The sequence below is a fragment of the Bos taurus genome, chromosome 22 (genome assembly GCF_002263795.3).
Source record: "Bos taurus isolate L1 Dominette 01449 registration number 42190680 breed Hereford chromosome 22, ARS-UCD2.0, whole genome shotgun sequence".
NCBI classification, from domain to species: domain Eukaryota; kingdom Metazoa; phylum Chordata; class Mammalia; order Artiodactyla; family Bovidae; genus Bos; species Bos taurus.
In genome coordinates this window covers 12,056,096-12,077,748 of record NC_037349.1, presented here as the reverse complement: position 1 = coordinate 12,077,748, position 21,653 = coordinate 12,056,096, and the positions used below count along the sequence as shown (strand labels likewise).

Genomic DNA, 21,653 nt, shown 5'->3' with positions numbered 1-21,653 from the left:
CCATCACACATCTACCAAGTAGCGGGACTTGAGTGTGAGCCCAGGTGTCAGTCTAACAGCTTTGCATTGTACTACCTGTCCAGTGCAGACCATGGGCTCCGCCAAAAGTTTTTCAGCTGAAGGACAGGGACAGGGAGATGACCACAGGCGACAGAACTTGTGGTGTCCCACTTCCTTCCCTGTTAAGGGATATGCCCTCTCCCACCCCTAGCTTCAGTTGCTCACTAGTGAGGTTCACTGCTGCCGTATCACACTGTGAGGGGAGGATGGACGAGTGGAATCTGGGTTGATCAGCTTGATGTAGAACCAAGGAGAAGGTGATGAATGTTTCAGGGTCCTGATCTGAACCTGTAGTATTTCCAGGGAGATGCCAACACCCTACAGTCAGTTGGAGGGAAAGGTCGAGGGTCTAGGAAGGAGATTTGGGCTGGAGGCAGAAACTTTGAATCATCCGCAGAGGCTGGTCATTGGGGCCATGGCAGTATTAATTATATTTTGTTCAGTGAGAATGCAGACCAGTGGTTCTCAACCCTGATGATATTAGCATCACTTTGAAAGCTTTCTAAACAAAATCAATCTATGCCCAGGCTCCACCCCCAGAAATTTTAGTTCATTCGACTTAGAGGTGAGGCCCAGGCATCAGTAGTTTTGGAAGCACCAGGGCAATCCTAATGTGGAGAAGAGGGTGGGAGAAAAGAGTTGAGTCCAGAGAGCCCTGAGACACTGCAACAGTTGAGGCTGGAGAAGTCTGCAGAGGAGGCTGGGATGGAGCAGTCAGAGAGGTGGGAGGAGAGCCAGCAGTGGGAGGTGTCACAGAAAGCACGGAGGGCACATGTCCCGGGAGTCTCCTGATTCTGCCAGGGAGAGTTAAGATACATTCTGAGAAGCTCGTGGATAGATGAAAAAGAATGCATAATTTTAAAATGAGTGTCCATTGGATTGAGCGACTGTGAGTGTGCTGGTGACCTTGACCACAGAAATTTCCCTCTTGACACCCACCGAATGTGGTGCTGGGTGTGTTGTTGAATGAATGAATGAATGAATTGGTGAGAATGGAATTTCAGTCTGGAGTAGGTTAAGGAGCAAGCAGAAGGTGAGGACGTGCAGAGAGCATGTGTAGACAGCTCTTTCAAAGAGTTTGATGGTTTAAGAGGGAGGAGATAGAGGGGAGCAGGCCAGGGGGAGGTGGGCTCAAGGGGGTGCTGTAGGAGGGCCTGGGGTGGACGGGCAGGCGTGTGTCCGTGCGGTATGTCCACATGCGCGAGCTTATGGGGAAGATGCCTCTCCCTCCCAGGGAGGGCGGGAGATCTGTGAGGTGAAAGCGTGCCCATGGTGTTCTCGGATGCTCTGGTTTGTCCAGTGGGCTGGTCAGGAAGGCCTAGGGTGAAGTGACTCTTCCCATGCTGCTCTGAGAGGGTGATTTTGATGGCAGGAACTGTGATTCCTGCTGGGGGCGAGGGGCAGGAAGAAGAGGAAGATTTGCTCTGAGGAGAGAAAAGGGTTCCAGAAAGCTGATGTCTGGGGGATAAGATGAGGTTGTCAAGAGCAGGTTTCCAGAAGTAGAGGGGCTGGGCCAAAAGTCCTATGGCTAAATGCACAAAGGAGACAGGGTCAAGAAGATGAAGCCAGGGCAGCCCGTGGAGAGAGGCTGGACGGTGCAGGCACAGTCACGGAAGGGTGGGGCTTCAAAGTGAGCCCGGGCTTCGATGCCCACTGCCCTCTGCCAGCCCAGACTTGCCTGTGGTGGTGGTCTGAGGCTGAATTCAGCCTTAGGTGGTTGGAGAGCACCTGGTTTGGGTGTCCAACACATAATCTCTGCCAGGGAACCTTCTAGAAGCTGTACAACTCAGATATAATACCTGCTCTCATAAAATTTACATACTGTTGGAAAAGACAGGCTGGGTGCCATGAAACAAATAGACACCAAGGAGAATTTTAGATTTTGACCAGTGCTGTGTGTGTGTGTTAGTCACTCAGTCGTGTCCAATTCTTTGCAACCCTATGGGTTAGTCGTTCAGTTGTGTCTGATTTTTTGTGACCCTATGGAGCCCGCCAGGCTCCTCTGTCCGTGGAATTCTCTAGGCGAGAATACTGGAGTGGGGAGTCATTCCCTTTTCCAGGGGATCTTCCCAACCCAAGGATCGAACCCAGGTCTCCTGCATTGCAGGCAGATTCTTTACCATCTGAGCCACCAGGGAAGCCCAACCAGTGCTATAAAGGAAATAAAACAGGATGAGGTGGTGGAGAGATGGGAGTGACTCTAGACAGGCTGGTCAGGGAAGGCATCTTGAAGGAGGAGACTAAACTGAGACCTGAATAACACGAAAGAAGCAATCCCGAGGAGATCTGGGGCAAGAGTGTCTTGTAAAGAGAAGACTCCCAGTGCAAAGGCCTGGGGCAGGACCAAACTTCTGAGCAGGGTTGGCTGCTGTGCTGGAGCAGAGGGACTGGTGTGGGGATGGAGAGGTCCCTTGTGTCTGTACCCCCTGCCCTCCCAGTTCTCAGCCCCCTCAGACCACCCCTTTGCTTATGTGCTGCTTATACCACTCACCTCGGACAGGCAGCAGTTCCTGGGGATGACACTATATTTAGACTTTTCTCCTCTCTGTGGGCCTGGAACGTACTGTGTGTTTTTAAGATGATCAATATGGGATGGGTGCTATTTATAGAGACCCCCAAGTCAATTCCTGGGACCTGGGGCCCTTAAATGGTGGAGGAAATCCAGGACTAGGCTTTTTGGGGGCAGCCACCACAGCTGGCAGAGTGTTGGAGCCATCTGATTCACGGACTCTGAAAGTGATATCACCTCTCCTGGCAGGCCCGCTTCACCCATCTCTGCAGAGTCACCACAGCCTTGGTGTGGGGAGCTTGGACGTCCATAGTCTATCCATCTCCAACTCTGTTTTCTAAAAAAAAAAAAAAGGAACGCTTCATGAATTTGGGTGTCATCCTTGGGCAGGGGCCATGCTAATTTTCTCTGTAGCATTCCAATTTTAGTATATGTGCTGCCTAAGCAAGCACTCCAACTCTGTTTTCTGGAGGAGTACCTGGTGTGCCCCAGGCCCAGCAGAAAATTTCATTGTGATTGTCGAAACCAGAGTCTGGTGGGACAGCCTGTCCATCTCTTGTTCATTCCTCACTCTGTTTACTACTCTGGGAGAGCAGAAAAGGACCTCAGGGCCTCCCCGGTTCTCCCACAAGCCAGAGAGAGGTCTGCCCAGGAGTAAATGCGAGGCTGGAGTTGGGAGCTTAGTCTCTCCAGCCGGAGGTCAGTGTGGCCAGGAACAGCCAGGGGAGGCTGCCTGGAGAAGGTGGAATGGGAGCCCAGCCATGGAAAGCGCACAGCATTTGGAGAGGCAAAAGAGAGCAGGTCAAGTTTTCAGCCTGTTTTCGGAAGAATCTTTATGATCTGAGGCTGGAGTTCTTTCTCTTTCTCTCCTCTTCATTTCTTCTGATTAAATCTCCCAGGGAGACAGTGGAAAGTCACGTCCCCACAGAGATATTAGCTGAGTAGAAGGACAAAGGTACTCTCCCGGAGTCTGTGTGGGCTCGAGAAGATGCCTCACCCACTTGGAGATCCCACTGCCCGTCATCTCCAAGGGCATTCACTTCCCTCCTGAGAGCCCCAGGAGGCCAGGGCCGCTGCTGGTTGCCCCCTAGACTCAAGGTCACACGGGCACGCAGCTGGCACTAGGCCTAGAGCGGTGTCTCCCTGGCCCCACCCAGGCCTTGCCCAGGCAGTCCCCGGGCTTTCTGGGAATGGATTTTGAACAGTAGAAAGGCTCTTGCTGGCATCAGGAGGGTAGTAAACACCTTTCTGGCTGGTATTGATTCCTCGAAGGCCTGTGTGAAGGAAGAACCTGGCTCAGGAGGCAATTTTAATAGGGACAGCAGGATGGGGGGCAGGGTAATCTGGCTTGAAGTACCAACTCAGTTCTCAGGCTACATTAGCATCCCTCCATCTGGACTGGGAGGTACCCAGGAGGATCTAAGATGGGGGCAGGGGGAGATCAGGCCATGGGAGGGACCAGCCCATCCCAGTCAATACCTCTCGAGTGGCCATCAAAGCCCCAGCCTCATCGACCTGGGCTGAGAGCAGGGAAGTGGTCCAGAGAGCCTCTAAGAGCCAAGGTGCCTGCTCTCTGCTGCCCAGCACTGCTGCCTGCTTCTGGGCCTCTTCCTGGGAAAAATCCCAGCCCTGGGCCCATTCCCTTTAGGGCCCAGGGCCCCACCCGTGGGACACCCAACTGGTGTAGCGGTACAGAGAGGGTAAGCAACAGAGGCCTGCCCACCATGGCCAGACTTGAGCAGGGGAAGGCCCAGGAGCTCAGAAGCCCATTCCGGTGCCAACCCTGCCACCGTGCTGGGTCACGGGCAGTGCAGACTGCCAGTTACATAAAGCGACAGCTAGTTGATAATGAAACTAGAAATGCAGGGGAAAGCCCCCACTCGCTTGCTGGGCCTGGGTGCCTATTATATGTATAATTGCTGAGCTTCCATTTCGGGAAATGTCTGAGGGAAGAAGAAAAAAAAAAAAAAACTCCGTAAGAATCCCCCGGGGCCGATCGTCCCCAGAGACGGCTGGACTTCGGGTCCCTTCCAGCCCTGTGCTTTATGATTGAATTAAGGACTTGTCCCCAGATGGGTCACTTGTGTTCCTGTGAATTGCACAAGTAATTTAAATGGCTGCTGCTGCTACTGCTGCTAAGTCGCTTCAGTCGTGTCCGACTCTGTGTGAACCCATAGACGGCCACACCAGGCTTCCCCGTCCCTGGGATTCTCCAGGCAAGAACACTGGAGTGGGTTGCCATTTCCTTCTCCAATGCGTGAAAGTGAAAAGTGAAAGTGAAGTCGCTCAGTCGTGTCTGACTCTAGCGACCCCACGGACTGCAGCCTACCAGGCTCCTCCGTCCATGGGATTGTCTAGGCAAAAGTACTGGAGTGGGGTGCCATTGCCTTCTCCAAATTTAAATGGCACTCACCAGCAAATAAAATGTAAAAGTCTCAAAAGCATTATGTTAAGCAAGAACACAACACACAAGAGCCCATACGTTGTGATTCCATGTATAAGAGGTTCTAGAACAGGCAAAGCTAATCTGCAGTGATAGAAGTCAAGAGAAGTTGACTGGAAAGGGACAGTGGGGAGCCATCTTAATTGGGGTAGTAGTTACATGCGCATGCCTGCTAACTCTCTTCAGTCGTGTCTGACTTTATGACTCTATAGACTGTAGCCCACCAGGCTCCTCTGTTCGTGGGATTCTCCAGGCAAAAGTCCTGGAGTGGGTTGCCATTTCCTTCTCCAAGAGATCTTCCTGACCAAGGGATCAAACCCAGGTCTCCTGCGGTGGAGAAAGATTCTTTACCACTAGCGCCACCTGGGAAGCCCCAGTAGTTACACAGGCATATATACACATTTGTTAAAACTCAACCAACCGTACACCTAAAATCTGTGCATTTTTAGGTGTATATTATGCCTCAGTTTAAAAGAGTGTTAAGGCTCAAGGGTCGCACATTTGGCTCTGCTGTGTTCTGGACAGTTTTGTGGCGTGAACTTTGTGGATTAGTGGATTGGCTTCTCCCTCTGGGGACTCCTAGGTTTCTCTGGGGGATTTGTGTCTTCTTCAGTGCACACAGTAGGTGCCCCCATAAATGCCTCGGTTGCCATGGCATCTGTACACAGTTCCCCTGTGGAGGCTTTTTTTGACCCAGGGATTGAGAAAAGTGAGTTGGAAGGAACCGGGTCAGAGAAAGACTTGGGATGCTGATTGCTATCTCGGGGGCACCTCTATGCCTGGAGGGCGTTTCCTGAGCCACAGTGGGGCACCTTTCTGGCCCGGCTGTATGTATTGTGTGGGTATAGCTGCCACAGGGTCTGGGGCCGAAGTGCCCAGGGTGACTGAGCCAGCTCTCCAACTTCTGGTCTCTGAATAGTGGATGATCCAGGTCTCCACCCGGGAGACCCAGAGCCGGAGGCAGTGCTGGGCCTTGACTGACAGCTCAGAGCTGCTCAGCACATTATAGATCCTTAGTCATGGGCATTGGAGGGGAGCGGGAGGAGGAGACTTGAGCTTGGGGCGAGGGAGTGCCGTGTGCCCAGTGGAGGGTTTGCACTTCCTCTGACCTGCCACCGAAACACCACGGAACACTCAGATGAGATGACCTGCCACTTCCTAGCCCCCAGGCCCCACCCTTACTGCGGGGAAGCGGGACGAAAAGGCAGGAGGCTTGGGCTGAATCCAGGGCTTGGCTCCAAAGTGCCCCTTTGGACCTGAGCTCTGCCCACAGCTCCCAGTCCAGAAGGGGGCCTGGTCTCAAGGATCCCCTTTTCTTCCCTGCCTGGGGAATCACTTGAGCAGAGCAAGCCAGTGAGGTTTTGCTGTCAGCTGAATTAGCCTCAGCTTCTGCCTGAGTGTTGGAATAAATGAGATGCAAATGCATGTAAATGAGGGCATCCCCGGCTTCTGGGGTGGGCGTGTTCACCTCAGAGAGAGATGAGGATGATTCTGCAGGACTTCCCCAGATTTCTGGGGGCTGGGAGGGCGGCTGGGGAAGAAAAGCCCCTTCGTGACACGGCTCCCCACTTCCCAAGGACCCGGCTCCAGAGTGGACAGGGTTAATGCCTGTGCAGCCTCAAAGGAATGGAGCCTGCAGGGAGCCGGTTAGCTGAAGCCCCTGTGCGCACAAGGACGTACCAATGTGCCTTTGATCTGGGAGCAGGGACCTGAATGCACAGGCCACGAGCACCAGCTGACACCCCCGCTGAGCCTTTGTCCAAGCTGTTACCCTGGGAGAGCCAGGACTGTGCAGATAATTGCCTGGGCAGGAGGGCTGGCCCGAAACACGCTGTTGACCCCTCCCCTTCCCGCCGCCCCCTCCCATCCCAACCTGTGGCTGGAGCCAGCACAGCCACCCACAGCCAAGACCAGAAACCCGGGTGGCCACTTTCTAGTCCACTGAGGATGGCTCGCTTCCCACCCATCCCCCGCCCCTCCATCCCTCCTCCCCTTCATTTTCTGCTCCCTCCCCTCCCCCACCCCCAGGCCAGCCAGAGGCCCCGCCCCGAAGCAGGTGGAGTTCTGTAAGGGTTTAAGGGTCCAGTGGCTGGAACTCTAAGACAGTGCCACCCAATAGAGATATAATTTGAGCTACAAATGCGAAGTCCCAGAGGCAATTAAAAATGTTCTAGTAGCCACATTTTCAAGAGTAAACAAGTGAAATTAATTTTAATATGTTTTACTTCCCCCAGTACATATATGCAAAATATGATCAGTTTAAGTTGTAATCGATGTTTTAAAGTTAATAATGAAATAGTTGGCTTTCTTTATCGTGACAAGCAGCTTTCCGCGCTGGTGTGGATGTAACAACAGCACATCTGGACGGGCACGAGCCACATGCCAGGTGCTCACGAGCCGCGGGTCGGGGTGGCTTCGCCCTGGTACCAAGCAGCTCCACGAGCCTGAGGTGGAGAGAAAATTGCTGTCAGAGAAAATGCCGACTCTGGGCAGGGGCAGAAATCAGCCAGGTCTCCCTGGCCGTACATGGGCGCCTGGGCGTGGTCCTGGCCAGCTGGGCTGCGCTGGAGGAGGATCAGCCTCCATGGAGGCTGATGGGCTGGCTCTTAGCTTTGGAGCCAGGATCACAGACATGCTCAGTCCAGAGGGGCAGGCCGCAGGTAACCCTGGCCCTTCCTCCTTGCTCTCCGTGCCGGCAGAGGCGGGAGGCAGTGTCGTGCAGTGGTTAGTCTCACGGGCCTGGCTTCGCCACGGATGGTGGCAGCAGGTCTCCCATCTGTAAAATGGGCATAATAACCTCCCTTCGTCCTAGGATTGTTGTGTGAAGTTACTCCCAGGCAGGTAATTAGCAGGTGACGCTGCTGGGCTGACCCACCTCAGCTCATGGCTGGGGAAACTGAGGTCCAGAAAGGATGAGGTGGGTGGTAATAACATTGTCCAAGGTCACGGTGTGGTTAGTGGCTGGGGAATAGAAAGGTTAAGCTGGCACTTGTTCATTCACGCATACACTCCTTCATTCACCAGGCCCTTATAGGCTCCTCTTGGGGGCCAGACTGTGCTTTGGGAGAGGGAGAGGCAGATGTGGAAGCAAATTGTGATAAAGCCAAATATGGGAATGCAGTATGCCAGGAACACAGGGAAGGGAAGGACCAGCCAGGCAGGGAGGACAGGTGTGGGCCACCAGAAGGTTTTTCAGAGAAGGGTCTTCTGAGCTGGACTTCTTGAGAGAAAAAAGAATGGCAACGATAACCACAATGATTATAGCAAATGACACATGTGCTGAGCATGTGCAAATGTTAATATACTTATGCCTCAGAACAGCCCCATGAAATAGGTACTGTTATTAACCCTGTTTTACCTGTGGGAAAAGTGAGGTAGAGAACCATCAATTGATGGTTGCCCAAGAACACACAAGTGGCCAGGACCCAGGATCGCACAGGCCGTCTTGCTTCCGAGCCACAGCCCTGACTTTGCCGCTGTCCCGCATTGGACTTGGAAGCCTTTCAGAGACAGAGAGGCAAGCAGACCTGGGCACAAGTCTGGGTTCTCTGGCCCAGGGCATCTCCTCATGCCAGTCTCAACAATACCCAGTGGAAGTATCCTTACAAGCTACCACAGTCTATTTGCTGGTGACTCTTCTCCCTTTCCTGTCATTGCATCTGTTGATTTGGAATCCATCATCTGAGGAAGAAGAGTATTCTAAGAAATAATTTGTAGGGCTGTGTACAGTGGGTGCTGATTAAATGCTCACTGAGTCATTCAGTTAATAAAATGAGTCTATGTGTTGAGGTACTGATTAGTTCCAACGGATTCTCCTCAAGAAAGAAATGAAGTGGCTCCTGGTACCCTTACCTCTGCCTATGGGGAATGAGCTCCTACTTCCTGAGCTCCCTGAGCCGCCGGGACTGAGGGGGCAGGGGTAGATCAGGGGTGAAACCACTGCCCAGGGCAATGGGTGCTCCAGCCTGAGGTCACCTGGGCTGCAGGGCAGGAAGGAGGCGCCCAGAGCCAAGGAAGCCAGCAGAGATTTTCTAGGAAGCCAGGGAACCACTTCCACAGAGTGCTTTGCATAAATTTACATGGCAAAGAATATTCTTTGCCTGTTGTGTTCCAGAGGCTCCAATTCCAAGGTGACCAAAATGCCACAAGTGACTCAGGAACTGCCTTCAGGATCCGGGAGGAGCGTGGGCAGGAAGGGGCTGCAAGGAGGGGTTAGGCTGGAGTCGGGTCCCTCCTCACCACAGGGAACGGCCAGCTGGCCTAATTTTCCCAGGACTGAAGGGCATTTGGGGATTCAGGAATTTCAGTGCTGACGCCCGGGATGTCTGCGTGTCCCTCCTCCACCTCGACGTTACGCGGCTGCACTGCGGGCTGCCAGGCTGTCCTGTCCCATGTCCCGGCATCATAACCACCACCACTGACTGAGCACCAGCTGTGTGCCCTGTGCATTCAGGAAATCTTCTTTCAGGAAGATGTAAAAAGATGAGACAGTCTAGGGAGGTCGAGTTTCTGGTGTGAACAGTCAATACTCTCCCCCTACAGCATCTCCACCCAGATGTGAATTCCTGTACCTACAGGCTAGTGACTCAGAGGAGGGAGCCTTGTCCTCAGAAGAGGTTTCCAACATGTCTGGGGAGACCAGACCCACTCCACCAACTGTCAGAGGGCAGCTGAGGCCAGAAAGGGATCCAGGACGGGATGCGGCCTCAGCCTCCTGGCCCAGAGGAGGGACGTCAGTGTGGGCGGGGGCAGTCAGAGAGGATCTCCTGGAGGAGGTGGGGCAGTGAGAGGAGCCTGCAGCGACTCAGCCCAGCACAGGCCAGCGGCAGTGCTGGGAATGTCTGAGCCAGGGAGTGGTGGGAGCCGCACATGGCAGGTGGAAGGAACGAGGGAGGAGGCGGTGGCAGTGGGCTCAGGACTAGTCCCAGTTGGAGCCAGGAAGCCCATCCCAGGGCAGTGGCTGTGGAGATGGAGGCCTGATGTTTGGTGGAGTTGGGGGATTGTGGCCAGTGTCCGAGGAGATGATGTCAGGAGGAGCCGGTTTGAAAAGGAGGGCTCACCGTTTGCTCCCAAGAACTCGCAGGAGCCAGCAGAACTTAGGGAGAGATGCACGTGGTAATCCACTGATGGACTTGGGACAGGATGGAGTAAGGGCTCCTTAGAGCTTAAGTGACAGAACAGGGGAAACTGGCCCAGGAAGAGGGATCAGCTGGAAGAAGCTGACCCAGCCTAGAGGGCAGGTGAAGATGATGGTGCAGATGGAGAATTTGGTACAAATGGAGAAGCTGGTATAAACGGAGTTGTTATTGTTTAGTCGCTCAGTCGTGTCCGACTCTTTGAGACCCCATGAACTACAGCAAGGCAGGCCTCCCTGTCCTTTACCATCTCCCAGAGTTTGCTCAAACTCATGTCCATTGACTTGGTGGTGCCGTCCAACCATCTCATCCTTTGTCGTCATCCCCTTCTCCTCTTGCCTTCAGTCTTTCCCAGCATCAGGGTCTTTTCCAATTGAGTCGGCTCTTTGCATAAGGTGGCCAAAGTATTGGAGCTTCGGCTTCAGTCCTTCCAATGAATATCAGGATTGATTTCCTTTAGGATTGACTGATTTGATCTCCTGGCAGTCCAAAATGGAGAGACTGGTTCAAGTACAGAGACTGGTGCAGGTGGAGAGACTGTTGCCAGTGGAGAAGTTGTGCAGATGGAGAGGCTGTCCTGGGTGAGAGTGAGAGTCATGAAATGCTGGCATCTAGAAGAGTATGATCTTTGTGTGATCTTTGAATCAAATCTGGGACCGGCTCCCCCACATGATGGAGTTGTGAGAGACAGAGGCCCCCTGTACTTCCCCAGCCAGAGGTGGGTTCTTCCCACAAAGCTGAGGGCCTGTGCACCTATGCCAGAAGGGTATGGAGTCTGGAGTGTCCTCAGATCTACACCGACGTCTCCTTACCCCGCTGTCACTGGAAAGCTTGCAGCCAGGGCTCAGCTAGTCTCAGCCTCAGCCTCAGCAGGGCGTGGGCCCCGAGCTTCTGAGGGAAGGGCAGGGCCAGAGCCAGGTGCAGGCAGTGGAGAACAAGGGAGAAAACGGATCCCACCCGCCCACAGTGGGCCACCTGTGGGGACCCAGAGACAAAGCACGCTCATGGCAGGTTTACTTTGGAACCTGAAGCTGCCCTGCTGCTGGGGAGCCGGGAACTTCCTCTGGAATCTGGTTTCACAAACCACCAAGCCCCAGGGGTTTGGTTCCCTGCTGGAAGCCAGCTGCGGAAAGACCCTTCCCAGGACCCAGGGCCCCGTTGTTGGGGCTTCATGATTACTTTATTAGATAATATCTAACAATGGTTCTAATACATGTGCATGCTCAGTTGCTCAGTCGTGTCTGACTCTTTGCGACCCCATGGACTGTAGCCCATCAGGCTTACTGTCCATGGGATTGCCCAAGCAAGAATACTGGAGTGGATTTGCCATATCCTCCTCCAGGGGATCTTCCCGACCCAGGAATCGAACCCGCGTCTCTTGCATTGCAGGTGAATTCTTTACCACTGAACCACCTGGGAAGCCCCAGTTTTAAAGTAGCCATGGCATTAATGACATTTGAGATATTGCAGCCCCTGTCATGGGACAGGGAAATAGCTGCATTTCTGTTGGTCACCGGTAATGCTGGCCCTTCCGTTTTGCTGCCTACATTCATAATGGAAGGAGATGTTAAGTTTCAGGTAGAGAATTTGTTAGATTTCAGGTAGGTAATTTGAGAATGAGAGGCAATCCCCTCCCCTGAATTTTTTTCCCATCACTCCAAGAGGTCTGTTAGGTGCCTCTGAACTGCAGAGACAGAGCTGGTCTCCTGACTGTTAGCAGTCAGAAGAATGGTTATTCAGTTGGGGAGTGAAAGGGAGCTAGAAATTACCTATTTCAGAGGAACTGGAAATTACCTATTTCCCAACCTGGATGCTAGATACTGGGTGAGTTCAGTTTGTGGAAATTCATCCACGTGTGTACACTTAGGATATGGGCACCAATCTGTATGAAAAGTTGATTTCAGTACACATTTTACAAACACTTTTACTGGAACAGATGCATATGCAGGTGCAGGCTTGCACGCACACACACACACATGCACGGGTATGTACCAGTAAAGACTCCGTAGGTCCATGGGCGTCCACGTGTCTCCAGAAACCTTGCAGGCATATGGACACAGATGGATACAGTGAGACAGAGAACACTATTTTTAGGAAATAATTCCAAGCAAAAGAGGAGGTTTCCTGATTGACGGGGCTAGTGATTGCTGAGTGAAGAGGATTGCCCTGCAAGGAAGGGGCTACTGGCATCCAGGCTGGCTTCTTCTTTAAAAATAAAAATAAAAAAGAATAATGAGTTTATTGTATTTGTAAAAGTAACACAAAATCATCATAAATAATTCAAGAACTGAAGAAGAGCACAAAGAAGAAAGTTTAAAATTACCTGAATTCCCAGCCTGGGGGAAAAAAAATCACCATTCACATTTGGTGATAAGTATTACAGTTGCCTGTCTTTGTGCATGCAAAGACGGAGGTAGAGAGGGACAGCCTTTGATTAAAGGGGGACCTACTCCTTCACCTGCTGTTTTCAACAAGGATGTTCCTTTAACTTTACTGGAGGGAAAGAGAAGCGCAAGAGGCTGAAGCACGGGTGGCTCTGACAGCGTCCTGGGACCTCTCTCCTCTGGCTTCCCTTCACACATTCCGCGCCATGGCGCCCCTGGGACCAGGGGCGCCCTTTTGAGACCTGGCTGTGCTTGCTCACTGTTTACCTGTCACCTGGCCAGGTGCCTACTTCGCGGTGCTCGGGGCCCCAGCCCTTGGCAGGGTATGCGCAGGGGTCAGGGTGGCGGCTGCTCGTTGGGGTCAGCAGTGACGTGTGTCAGGAGTCAGATCAAGGCCAAGCCGATCTTTGACGGAAAGGGATTTTGTCCTGGCAGAGACCTCCAACAGGTGCCCGGCCCTGCCTGGGTTTGATGTGGTAATTAGCAACACGGCCTTCCCCTCCCATTGGCTGAGGTGTCCCACTGGGGAGCTGGGCTGACCACATCCTGTTTTGGTGGGGCAGTCGGGCACACATTCTCCAGGCTCCGTGTCAGAGTCAGAGCCTGTTCACACCAGGTCCTGGATCATCTGAGGCCACTGGGGGCCACATTCTCCCTGTATGGCATCACTCGTGGGCGCCTGGCTGGAAGTCCTAGTGCAGGCGGGGTCACCATTTTCTGGTTCTGCTATCTCTCAGGGTTTGTTCAGACTCAGGGGGAGGGGAGCGAGTGGAGGCGTGGGGGAGTCTGGGATGCTCCGTCAGCATTTCCCATCTCTGGAAGGCTGTCTCCCTCGGGGATTTCCTTGAGATGCTCTGGGGGGTGGCCCCTGAGGCAGCTGTGTACGCCAGGTTGCCAACATCTGGATGGCAGCTGCCAAACTGTTACCCAGCTGTTTCCCCAAACCTGCAGGACTTTCCTGGGCCTCGGTCAGCAGATCCAGATGCCCCAGCCATTGCCAGATGTTGGCACCTCCGTGCCCCAGGTGAAGTCTGGGTACCCTCCCCCGCACAGGTACACGGTGGGAAGACCAGACAGACTGTCCCCCGCCCTCTGGTCCCACCACTCAGACCAGAGAGCTGCCTGGAAAGGAAGCCCAGAGTTCGTACATTGGCCCGGGAGGCCTCTGATCACCCTCCTAGGGTCCCAGGGTGTCCTGTAGAGGAGGCAAATGAGAGGAAGGGCAGCATCAGGTACCTTCTAATGCACCTGCCCCTCACCTACGTAGTCACCATTCATTCCCTCACTCGTGCGTTCAGGACCAGCCCTGCCAGAGATCTAGGATGAACAGATGACCAGCCCCTTTCCTGCCCCTTCCCGTGGAGTGTCCCCCTCAGCCCAGGGTGTTGGGGGGGCACCAGTTGTGAGAAGTGTGTCAAAGTGGGCTTGGTCAGGAAACCCACAGGTGTGAGGGTTTCCTTTTGTATTGAATAGGGTAGAATGAAGGGTCACTGGTGACCCAGTTTCTCGTGTGTACTTGCTTTCAAAGTTGTTCCTTGGGATGGGGAAGGGACAAGTGCCCCTCCTGCAGATCCCCTTGCATTCCCCGCAGCCCAGAGGATTCCGGGTTTCCCTGGGTCGGCATCTGCCGGGCATGCCTCTGGAGAGGTGGGGGGCATCTCTGCAAGGATGTGGGTTCTTCCTCCACCAGGCCCAGCCGCTCCCCCCAGGTCTGACCACCCCGCCCCCTGGCCCCGGATGCAGCCTCAGCCCCATGTCTGCGTGTCTTTCAGCTTCCCTTCAGGCAGCGTGAGGACAGCCTGTGCCCCAGAAGCAGGATGAGAAGATGGCAGCCTTCCTGTTACCTCGGGGCACCAGCAGCTTCCGCAGGTTCACCCGGGAGTCTCTGGCGGCCATCGAGAAGCGCATGGCAGAGAAGCAGGCCCGGAGCTCGGCCGCCTCGCAGGAGAGCCGCGACGGGCTGCCCGAGGAGGAGGCGCCCCGGCCCCAGCTGGACCTGCAAGCCTCCAAAAAGCTGCCGGATCTCTACGGCAACCCACCCCGAGAGCTCATCGGGGAGCCCCTGGAGGACCTGGACCCCTTCTATAGCACTCAAAAGGTGACTGCCACCCACTCCCACCCCGCCTCCCCGCAGCATCTCAGTCGACCAGGCAGACAGGAAGAGGGTCTCACCTCCATACGGGGCTCTCTTTGGGGCTGGCTCCCTTGGGCCTCGGGGAAGTGAGTCATTAGTAATCTATATTCCAATCACCTTAACTTTGGAGTTCCAGAAAAAAAGCCCAGAATTATGCAGCCTGAGATGGTTCAGTGCTGTTAAGGAAAGAGCAGGCAGCCACTCTGGAAATCTTGCCTCCTGGTGGAGCATCTACTCAGGGGATAATCTGTGGTCAGATTTCCACCCCTGGAGGACTCCTGATCCTGTGGTGTGTATGTCAGTCAGAGTCGGGCCCTGAGTCCTGTCCTGAGTTGAGTTTTGGACCCAGAGCACAGCATGGGATCCCTCCCCCAAGCAGGGACAGCGTGTAGCCTCCGCCCCCCACCCCAGAGAATTTGCTGGGCATTGGCTGTGCCATCACGGCTTGGGGGCCACAGCGGCAGCATCTGGGCCTTGTGGGCTGGTGATGGGACTGTGAGGGCTCATGGGAAATCTGAAAGGAGTGGGAAGCCGGTGGCTCTGCCATTGTCCCTTCAGAGTGTGGGGAGAGGAATGGACTTTGGCCCACTCTTTGTGTGTCTTAGTCACGGCCGTGTCCGACTCCACAACTGTAGCCCGCCAGGTTCCTCTGTCCATGGGATTCTCTAGGCAAGAATACCAGAGTGGGTTGCCATTCTGTTCTCCAGGGGATCTTCCCGACCCAGGGACTAAACCTGGGTCTCCCACACTGCAGGCAGATTCTTCTACTGTCAGAGCCACCAGGGAAGCCCTTTGGCCACTTGGATGGGGTAACTCAAGCTTCCTCCAGCATGAATTTCTACCCAGGAGATAAATTCCCCCATCTGGGGCCCCTGCGCTGTCCTCACCTCTCAGGACCGTGTGCCGCCTGCACCCGGCCAGACCTCGGGCACACAGGGCTCCTGCAGAGGCCTGAGTCCCCACCCCAGCTGCCCACACTTTGGGCTACATGGCCAGGGGAAGGTGGGTTTCAATTTGGTGGAGGCCTATTCCCAGAAGGCTGGGTGCCAAGCAAGACGGGTCCTGCCCACATCCCTGCTGTCAGTGCCCGGGCTGAGGAGGCACTGAGGGCTGACAGGCCGGCATTTCCAGGGCAGGGCCAGCACCTGGTGTTCCTGAGTGTGTGTCAGTGTTACCAGGCGCCTGAGCGGTGTGTCACTATGCGCTGAGACTGCATCCAGGAGACCAGGGGTCTGCGAGTGGGAGTGATGCGCAGCTGTCTCCCCCTGTGCACGCACGTGTGCATGGGTGGAGGTCAAGCCCACCCAGGCTATGCGCACATGTGGGCGAAGAGACCATGAATTTGGCCTCACTCCCCACCCCCCAATTCAGGTGACTCAGGCTGGGTGAAGGTGAGGGCTCTGGCTATATTGGGATTAGTCAGGGTGGGTGGGCCTAGGTCCTGGTTGGTCAGAGCTGGAATTAGGGCTGGGGTTAAGGCCACGTCTGGGACGAGTCATGGTTTGAGTGGTGCATCAAAGTGGTGATGGGGTCGGAGTTCGCAGACTGGAGTCATGGCAAAGGGACCCAACTGAGAGTGGGCCAGAGCTGGGCTGGGCTTTGGGGGCTGGTGGCAGCTCAGCCCGGGAGCAGTCAGGGACACTCTCCTGTCCCTGTGACCGGGGACACTTGAGCAGTGGCCCCAGGTAGGATTCTGGTCTCTAACCTCCTGTCTTGCCTTGCTGACCCCTGGTCACACTGCCTGCAACCCCATGGGGTGACACAGGTACCACAGCAGAACTTTCAGTCCCGATCTTTCTGGACAGCTTGTCTCCCTAGCCCAGATTAAATAGAACCTTATCTCACCAGCTCAGCCCTGGGAGAAGCCCAGCCCCAGGCCTTGCCACCTCAGCAGTGCCTGCTGTAGCCAACGGGGATGGACCGCTGTCCTCAAAGACGGCACTGGACGCAGATGCCCACTCCATGTGCTGTGGCGCAGCCTCCAACACCCACTGTCCACTCCCATGCCTCACTGTGCTGTGTAGATAGAATCTTCCAGAAGCGTGAAGAGCAGGTTTACCCTGGGCAACACATGACCCTAGTGAGGAAGACACCAGGTCGTGGCCTCTGGTGTCAGCTGGGGCTGCCATCTGTCTGGACTCCAGGAGACAGGGTCCCAGGGAAAGTTTCTGTCTCCTGGGCTGAGTTCTGCATTTTCCTCATCCCTCTTTGGTTGTCCCTGCTGACCCAGCTCCCTCCTCGCACCCTCAGTCTTCGGTGGGCCCGGTGGGGAAGCACAGAGGGGTCAGAGGGAGAGGGGAACCAGGGGGGCATCAGCTGGGTCCTGGCCTCTGCTATGATAACAGCTCAGCTAGGATCATGAAAGGCCCCTTCTCACTGAAACGAAACTAAATCTACCCAACCTGACAATCCCCTGAACTTGCTCTTGTCCCAGCCCAGCCATGGGTGACCATATGAGGATCCACTCACCTGCCAGCTCCCGGTACCCCCACCACTCTGTCAGGCCCTCTCCTCTTCCTCTCACCCTACCCCTCTGCCAGAGTTCTAGACCTCTGAGCCCACACCTGCCCCCCAGGAGCTCCTCCATAAGGACCTAGGGCTGCCACCCTACCTAAAGTGGCTCTCTGTCCGCAGACCTTCATCGTCCTGAACAAAGGCAAGACCATCTTCCGGTTCAGCGCCACCAACGCCTTGCATGTCCTCAGCCCCTTCCACCCCATCCGGAGAGTGGCTGTGAAGATCTTGGTGCATTCATATCCTTTGCAATCGATCCCTGCTGGGTGGGCCCCACCCAGGGGAAGAGGGTGGACAGGGCATTTAGGACTAAGGGCGATGTTGATTCCTGGTCAGTCCTCAAACAAGCAAGCACACAGTCCTCACCTGGGAGCCGATTGGACATCAGTCTCTCAGACCCCACCCCAAGACCTGCCGATTTGGCATCTGCATTTTAACAAGATCCTGGGGGATAGTGGACACATGAAGGCTTGGGAGATTCAGCTGATTCTTCAGGAGAGAAGCGTCCTAGAAGCTGAGCTACCAAGGAAAGCAGAAGAAATGAGGCCGGTCAGTGTCCCCTGATTCTGGTCTTGGCTCCCCATGTCCCCTTTGCATTGCAGCCCCCCCCAACCCTGCCATGCCCTGCACCTCCCCACCCACTGGCAGGGACCTCCGGCAGGTCACCAGGGCTCAGCCAAGGAGAAACTGCTTCCCAATCAGGAGGCCTCTGGTTTAGTCATACGTGGGCCTCTTTCGAGGGAGGCAACACTTGCTTTTTGATTAGGTGTTGACAAAACGTTTGCAGTTTCAGAGTATCTCAAAGAACTCTGGTTAGCATTAAATTATGTAAACCACAGCCTGAAAAAGCTTCAGGCTGTGGAGGAGACCGATGGGTGGGCTGTGGTGCGATGAGGGATGGGTACTGGTCTTTGGGTCCTAGAAGGATCCCATTCAGACCGAGCATGGAACAGGGAAATGGCTGTTCTTTGGATTTCAGAAAAGGGATCCCACATGCAGAGCCTCTTGGGGAGGGCGGGTGTCTGGCCATGGAGTCAGAGGTGCCTGTGTTTCAGCGTGAGGGCCTGGGCAGCTTTGCTTTAGCTGCAGCTGGCTTGGCTGTTAATTGATCAACACTGCTGGGCTCAGCAGTGTGATTAGTTGTGGGGTTGGCAGGTTGGGCCCAAGGGAGCTCCCTAAAGTTTCCTCTCTGTTCCCCTTCTGGTTGGAAGGCCAAGGCCTCTGGGCAGGGCAGGAGGCTTGGTGAAAATGGCTGTCCAGTGAGGAACTGAGTAACCGAATGCTGACTACTCAGGGGGCCTTTCCTATCCAGGCAGGGATGAGAGGTGCCCATTCCTGGCTCCATGGTCTGCCCACCTGTGACCCAGAGCTGATCCCAAACCCGGGGCCACTCAGAGGGCCTTAGGGCCCATTCGTTTTCTGCATGCAGATGCTCTCTGGCCCCCTCCAGCTTGCTCTGACCTGTCTCCTGGGGATCCTGAGACGTGTACATCCAGGGAACACCACTCCCCCCTTTTTAGGCCGTAACTGTGGCATCAGAAGGGTGGTCTCCAAGGTGGGCAGACACTGTGGGGAGGGACTGTGTTCATGGAGCAGCTTACTATTCACAGCTGCATCCTACTTTGTGAGGCATGGGTGGTTCTGGATTTAATTTTGAGCCATTCCCAAGCTCCCTGTAGGTGCTACACACTTTGCCTGGCACTCTGGGGTGCTTATCAAACTGGATAAGTCCCTGTCCTTGCCCCCTTGGGAATTTTACAGCACCCCACCCCCCCCGCCCAAGAGTGATTAGACAACCACATGAGGAGTTGTCATTTTGCTGGCGTGTGGGCATAGCCTGGTGAGAGCAGTGCAGTAGGAGGAAAGGCCAGCCTTCTTCTTGCTCTGAGCCTCTCTCTGGACTCACTGCGAGGGCGTGGCCTCACTGAAAGCACGCTCTGGCTCCCACCTGGGGCTTCTCCTCCAGGTATCTAACCAACCAGCTCTGTTTAGCAGTCAGCTCAGCCCCTGGGGATGCACCTGCAGCCCCGGGGTTCCTGCAAGGCTGGGCCACGGGGCGGCTGAGGCCAGGGAGGCAGGTGAGCCAGGGGGAGCAGGGCCAACAGAGTCCCCAGCCTGGCCAGAGGGGCCACCAGAAGTGGTGGCTCTCAGGCTGCGAGGAGCTGGTTCTGCCTGGCAGGACCGGCCCTGAGGACCCTGATGTGGACCTTGTCTCCCAGGGCAGCTGCCCCAGGGAGAGGCTCAGCATCTGGGAGGCCCTGCGCTGGGCTCTTGATGGCTCTGGGAGGCTCCTTGATGCTCTGCTACCCGGGGATGGAAGCGCACGGCGGGCCTCCCACAGCGCCCCCTAGCGGGCTCGGGAGGCACTGAGGGAGAGGAGGGGCCTGGATTGTGCGGTTGGGGAGCAGCCCTTCTGTGTCCTTGGGTCTTGCCCTCAAAGTGGGGTATGCTGATCAGCAGCAGCAGCATCACAAGCATCTTACAGGAACTACTGAATCTCGGGTCCAGAACCTGTGTTTTAGGAAAGTCTCCGTGATTTGTAGCTTCCCTGGTGGCTCACTGGTAAAGAATCCGCCTGCCAGTGCAGAAGATGTGGGTTCAATCCCTGGATCAGGAAGATCTCCTGGAGAGGGAAGTGGCAACTCACTTCCAGTAATCTTGCTTGGGAAAGCCCATGGACGGAGGAGCCTGGCGGGCTACAGTCCATGGGGTTGCAAAGGGTCAGGCACGACAGCGATAAACAACAACTATGATTTGTGCACTCACTGCTCAAAGGCAGTCACTTCTAAATGTCAGTCTGAGTGGCACCAGGGAAGTTTGCTAAAAATGAAGACTCCTAGCCCCTTCCAGACCAGAACCACCAGTGTGAGGCCTCAAATCTACAAGTTCTTCATGCATTTTTCAATCAAGATAAAATTCACATACCATAAAATTTACCATTTTAAGTGTACAGTTCAGTACACTTATATTCAGTACAGTATATTCATAAGGCTGTGCAACCATTACCACTCTCTAATTCCAAAACATTTTTATCACGAAGAAGGAGTCCCATGCCAATCAGCAGTCACCATGCATTTCTAAAGCATACAGATTTCAAGTCTTGAATTACAAAAGTTTCCTCTCTCTCTCTCTCTCTCTCTCTCTCTCTCTGTATAGATAGATAGATAGATAGATAGAGATATATGACTATATATAGATAGGCTTCCCTGGTAGCTCAGCTGGTAAAGAATCCACCTGCAATGCCAAAGACCCTGATTCTATTCCTGGGTGGGGAAGATACCCTAGAGAAGGGATAAGCTACCCACTCCAGTATTCTTGAGCTTCCCTGGTGACTCAGATGGTTAAGAATCCACCTACAATGCGGGACCTGGGTTCAGTCCCTGAGTTGGGAAGATCCCCTGGAGGAGGGCATGGCAACCCACTCCAGTATTCTTGGCTGGAGAATCCCCAAGGACAGAGGAGCCTGGTGGGCTACAGTCCATGGGGTCACAAAGAGTCGGACATGACTGAGTGACTAAGAATAACACAGAATATACATATGTATACACACATGTGCGCTGGCTTCCCTGGTGGCTCAGCAGTAAAGAATCCCCTGCAGTGCAAGAGACACAGGAGATGTGGGATCGATCCCTGGGTTGGGAAGATCCCCTGGAGAAGGAAATGGCAACCCACTCCAGTATTCTTGGCTGGAGAATCTTCATGGACAGAGGAACCTGGTGGGCTACAGTCCATAGGGTAACAGAGAGTCAGACAGGACTGAAGTGATTGAGCACACACACACATTTTGTGTGGTATAAAACATATAAAATTGACCATCTTAACCATTCTTAAGTGTCCAGAACAGTCATGCTGACATTGCTGTGCCACAGATCTTTAGTAACTTTTTCATGTTGCAAAACTGAAGCTAATTATCTGCTTACATTCCTGCTGCTGCTGCTGCTAAGTCGCTTCAGTTGTGTCCGACTCTGTGCGACCCCATAGACAGCAGCCCACCAGGTTCCGCCGTCCCTGGGATTCTCCAGGCAAGAACACTGGAGTGGGTTGCCATTTCCTTCTCCAATGCATGAAAGTAAAAACTGAAAGTGAAGTCGCTCAGTCGTTTCCGACTGTTTGCGACCCCATGGACTGCAGCCTACCAGGCTCCTCCGTCCATGGGATTTTCCAGGCAAGAGTACGGGAGTGGGGTGCCATCGCTTTCTCTGGCTTACATTTCTACAGATATTCAAACATCTCAGCCCCCAATGTGCAAAGTTTTGTGCCAGGCCCTTTGGAAAGGGCAGTAAGGACAAAGACTGCTTGAAAGCGGGCAGGAACACAGGCCCTGCTCTCCAGAAAGAAATTCCTCTCACTTGTGACAATCCAGGCATTCCCAGGGACCGGCTCGCAAGCGCACGATAACTCTGTTCAGCTTTGCTCTGGGCTCCATGCTCGCAGTGCGTCCCTGGGAAGTTGCCTAAAAAGTAAATATGGGCAT

General features: G+C 54.3%; 1 protein-coding gene and 1 non-coding gene across 7 annotated transcripts in view; one reads left to right on the top strand and one right to left on the bottom strand.

Moving 5' to 3' along the window:
- Positions 1-21,653, top strand: part of SCN5A (sodium voltage-gated channel alpha subunit 5) — a 105,026-nt gene that overhangs the window by 2,700 nt on the left and 80,673 nt on the right. For all 6 annotated transcript variants that reach the window (XM_059879457.1, XM_024982393.2, XM_024982396.2 and 3 more), the window contains 2 exon segments: positions 14,304-14,629; positions 17,300-17,418. In XM_059879457.1, the coding sequence (XP_059735440.1) occupies positions 14,357-14,629; positions 17,300-17,418 (392 nt within the window). In that variant the 5' untranslated portion in view covers positions 14,304-14,356.
- LOC112443541 (U6 spliceosomal RNA) lies at positions 2,915-3,021 on the bottom strand. The gene has a single exon (XR_003031953.1). It is a non-coding gene; the product is annotated as a U6 spliceosomal RNA (small nuclear RNA).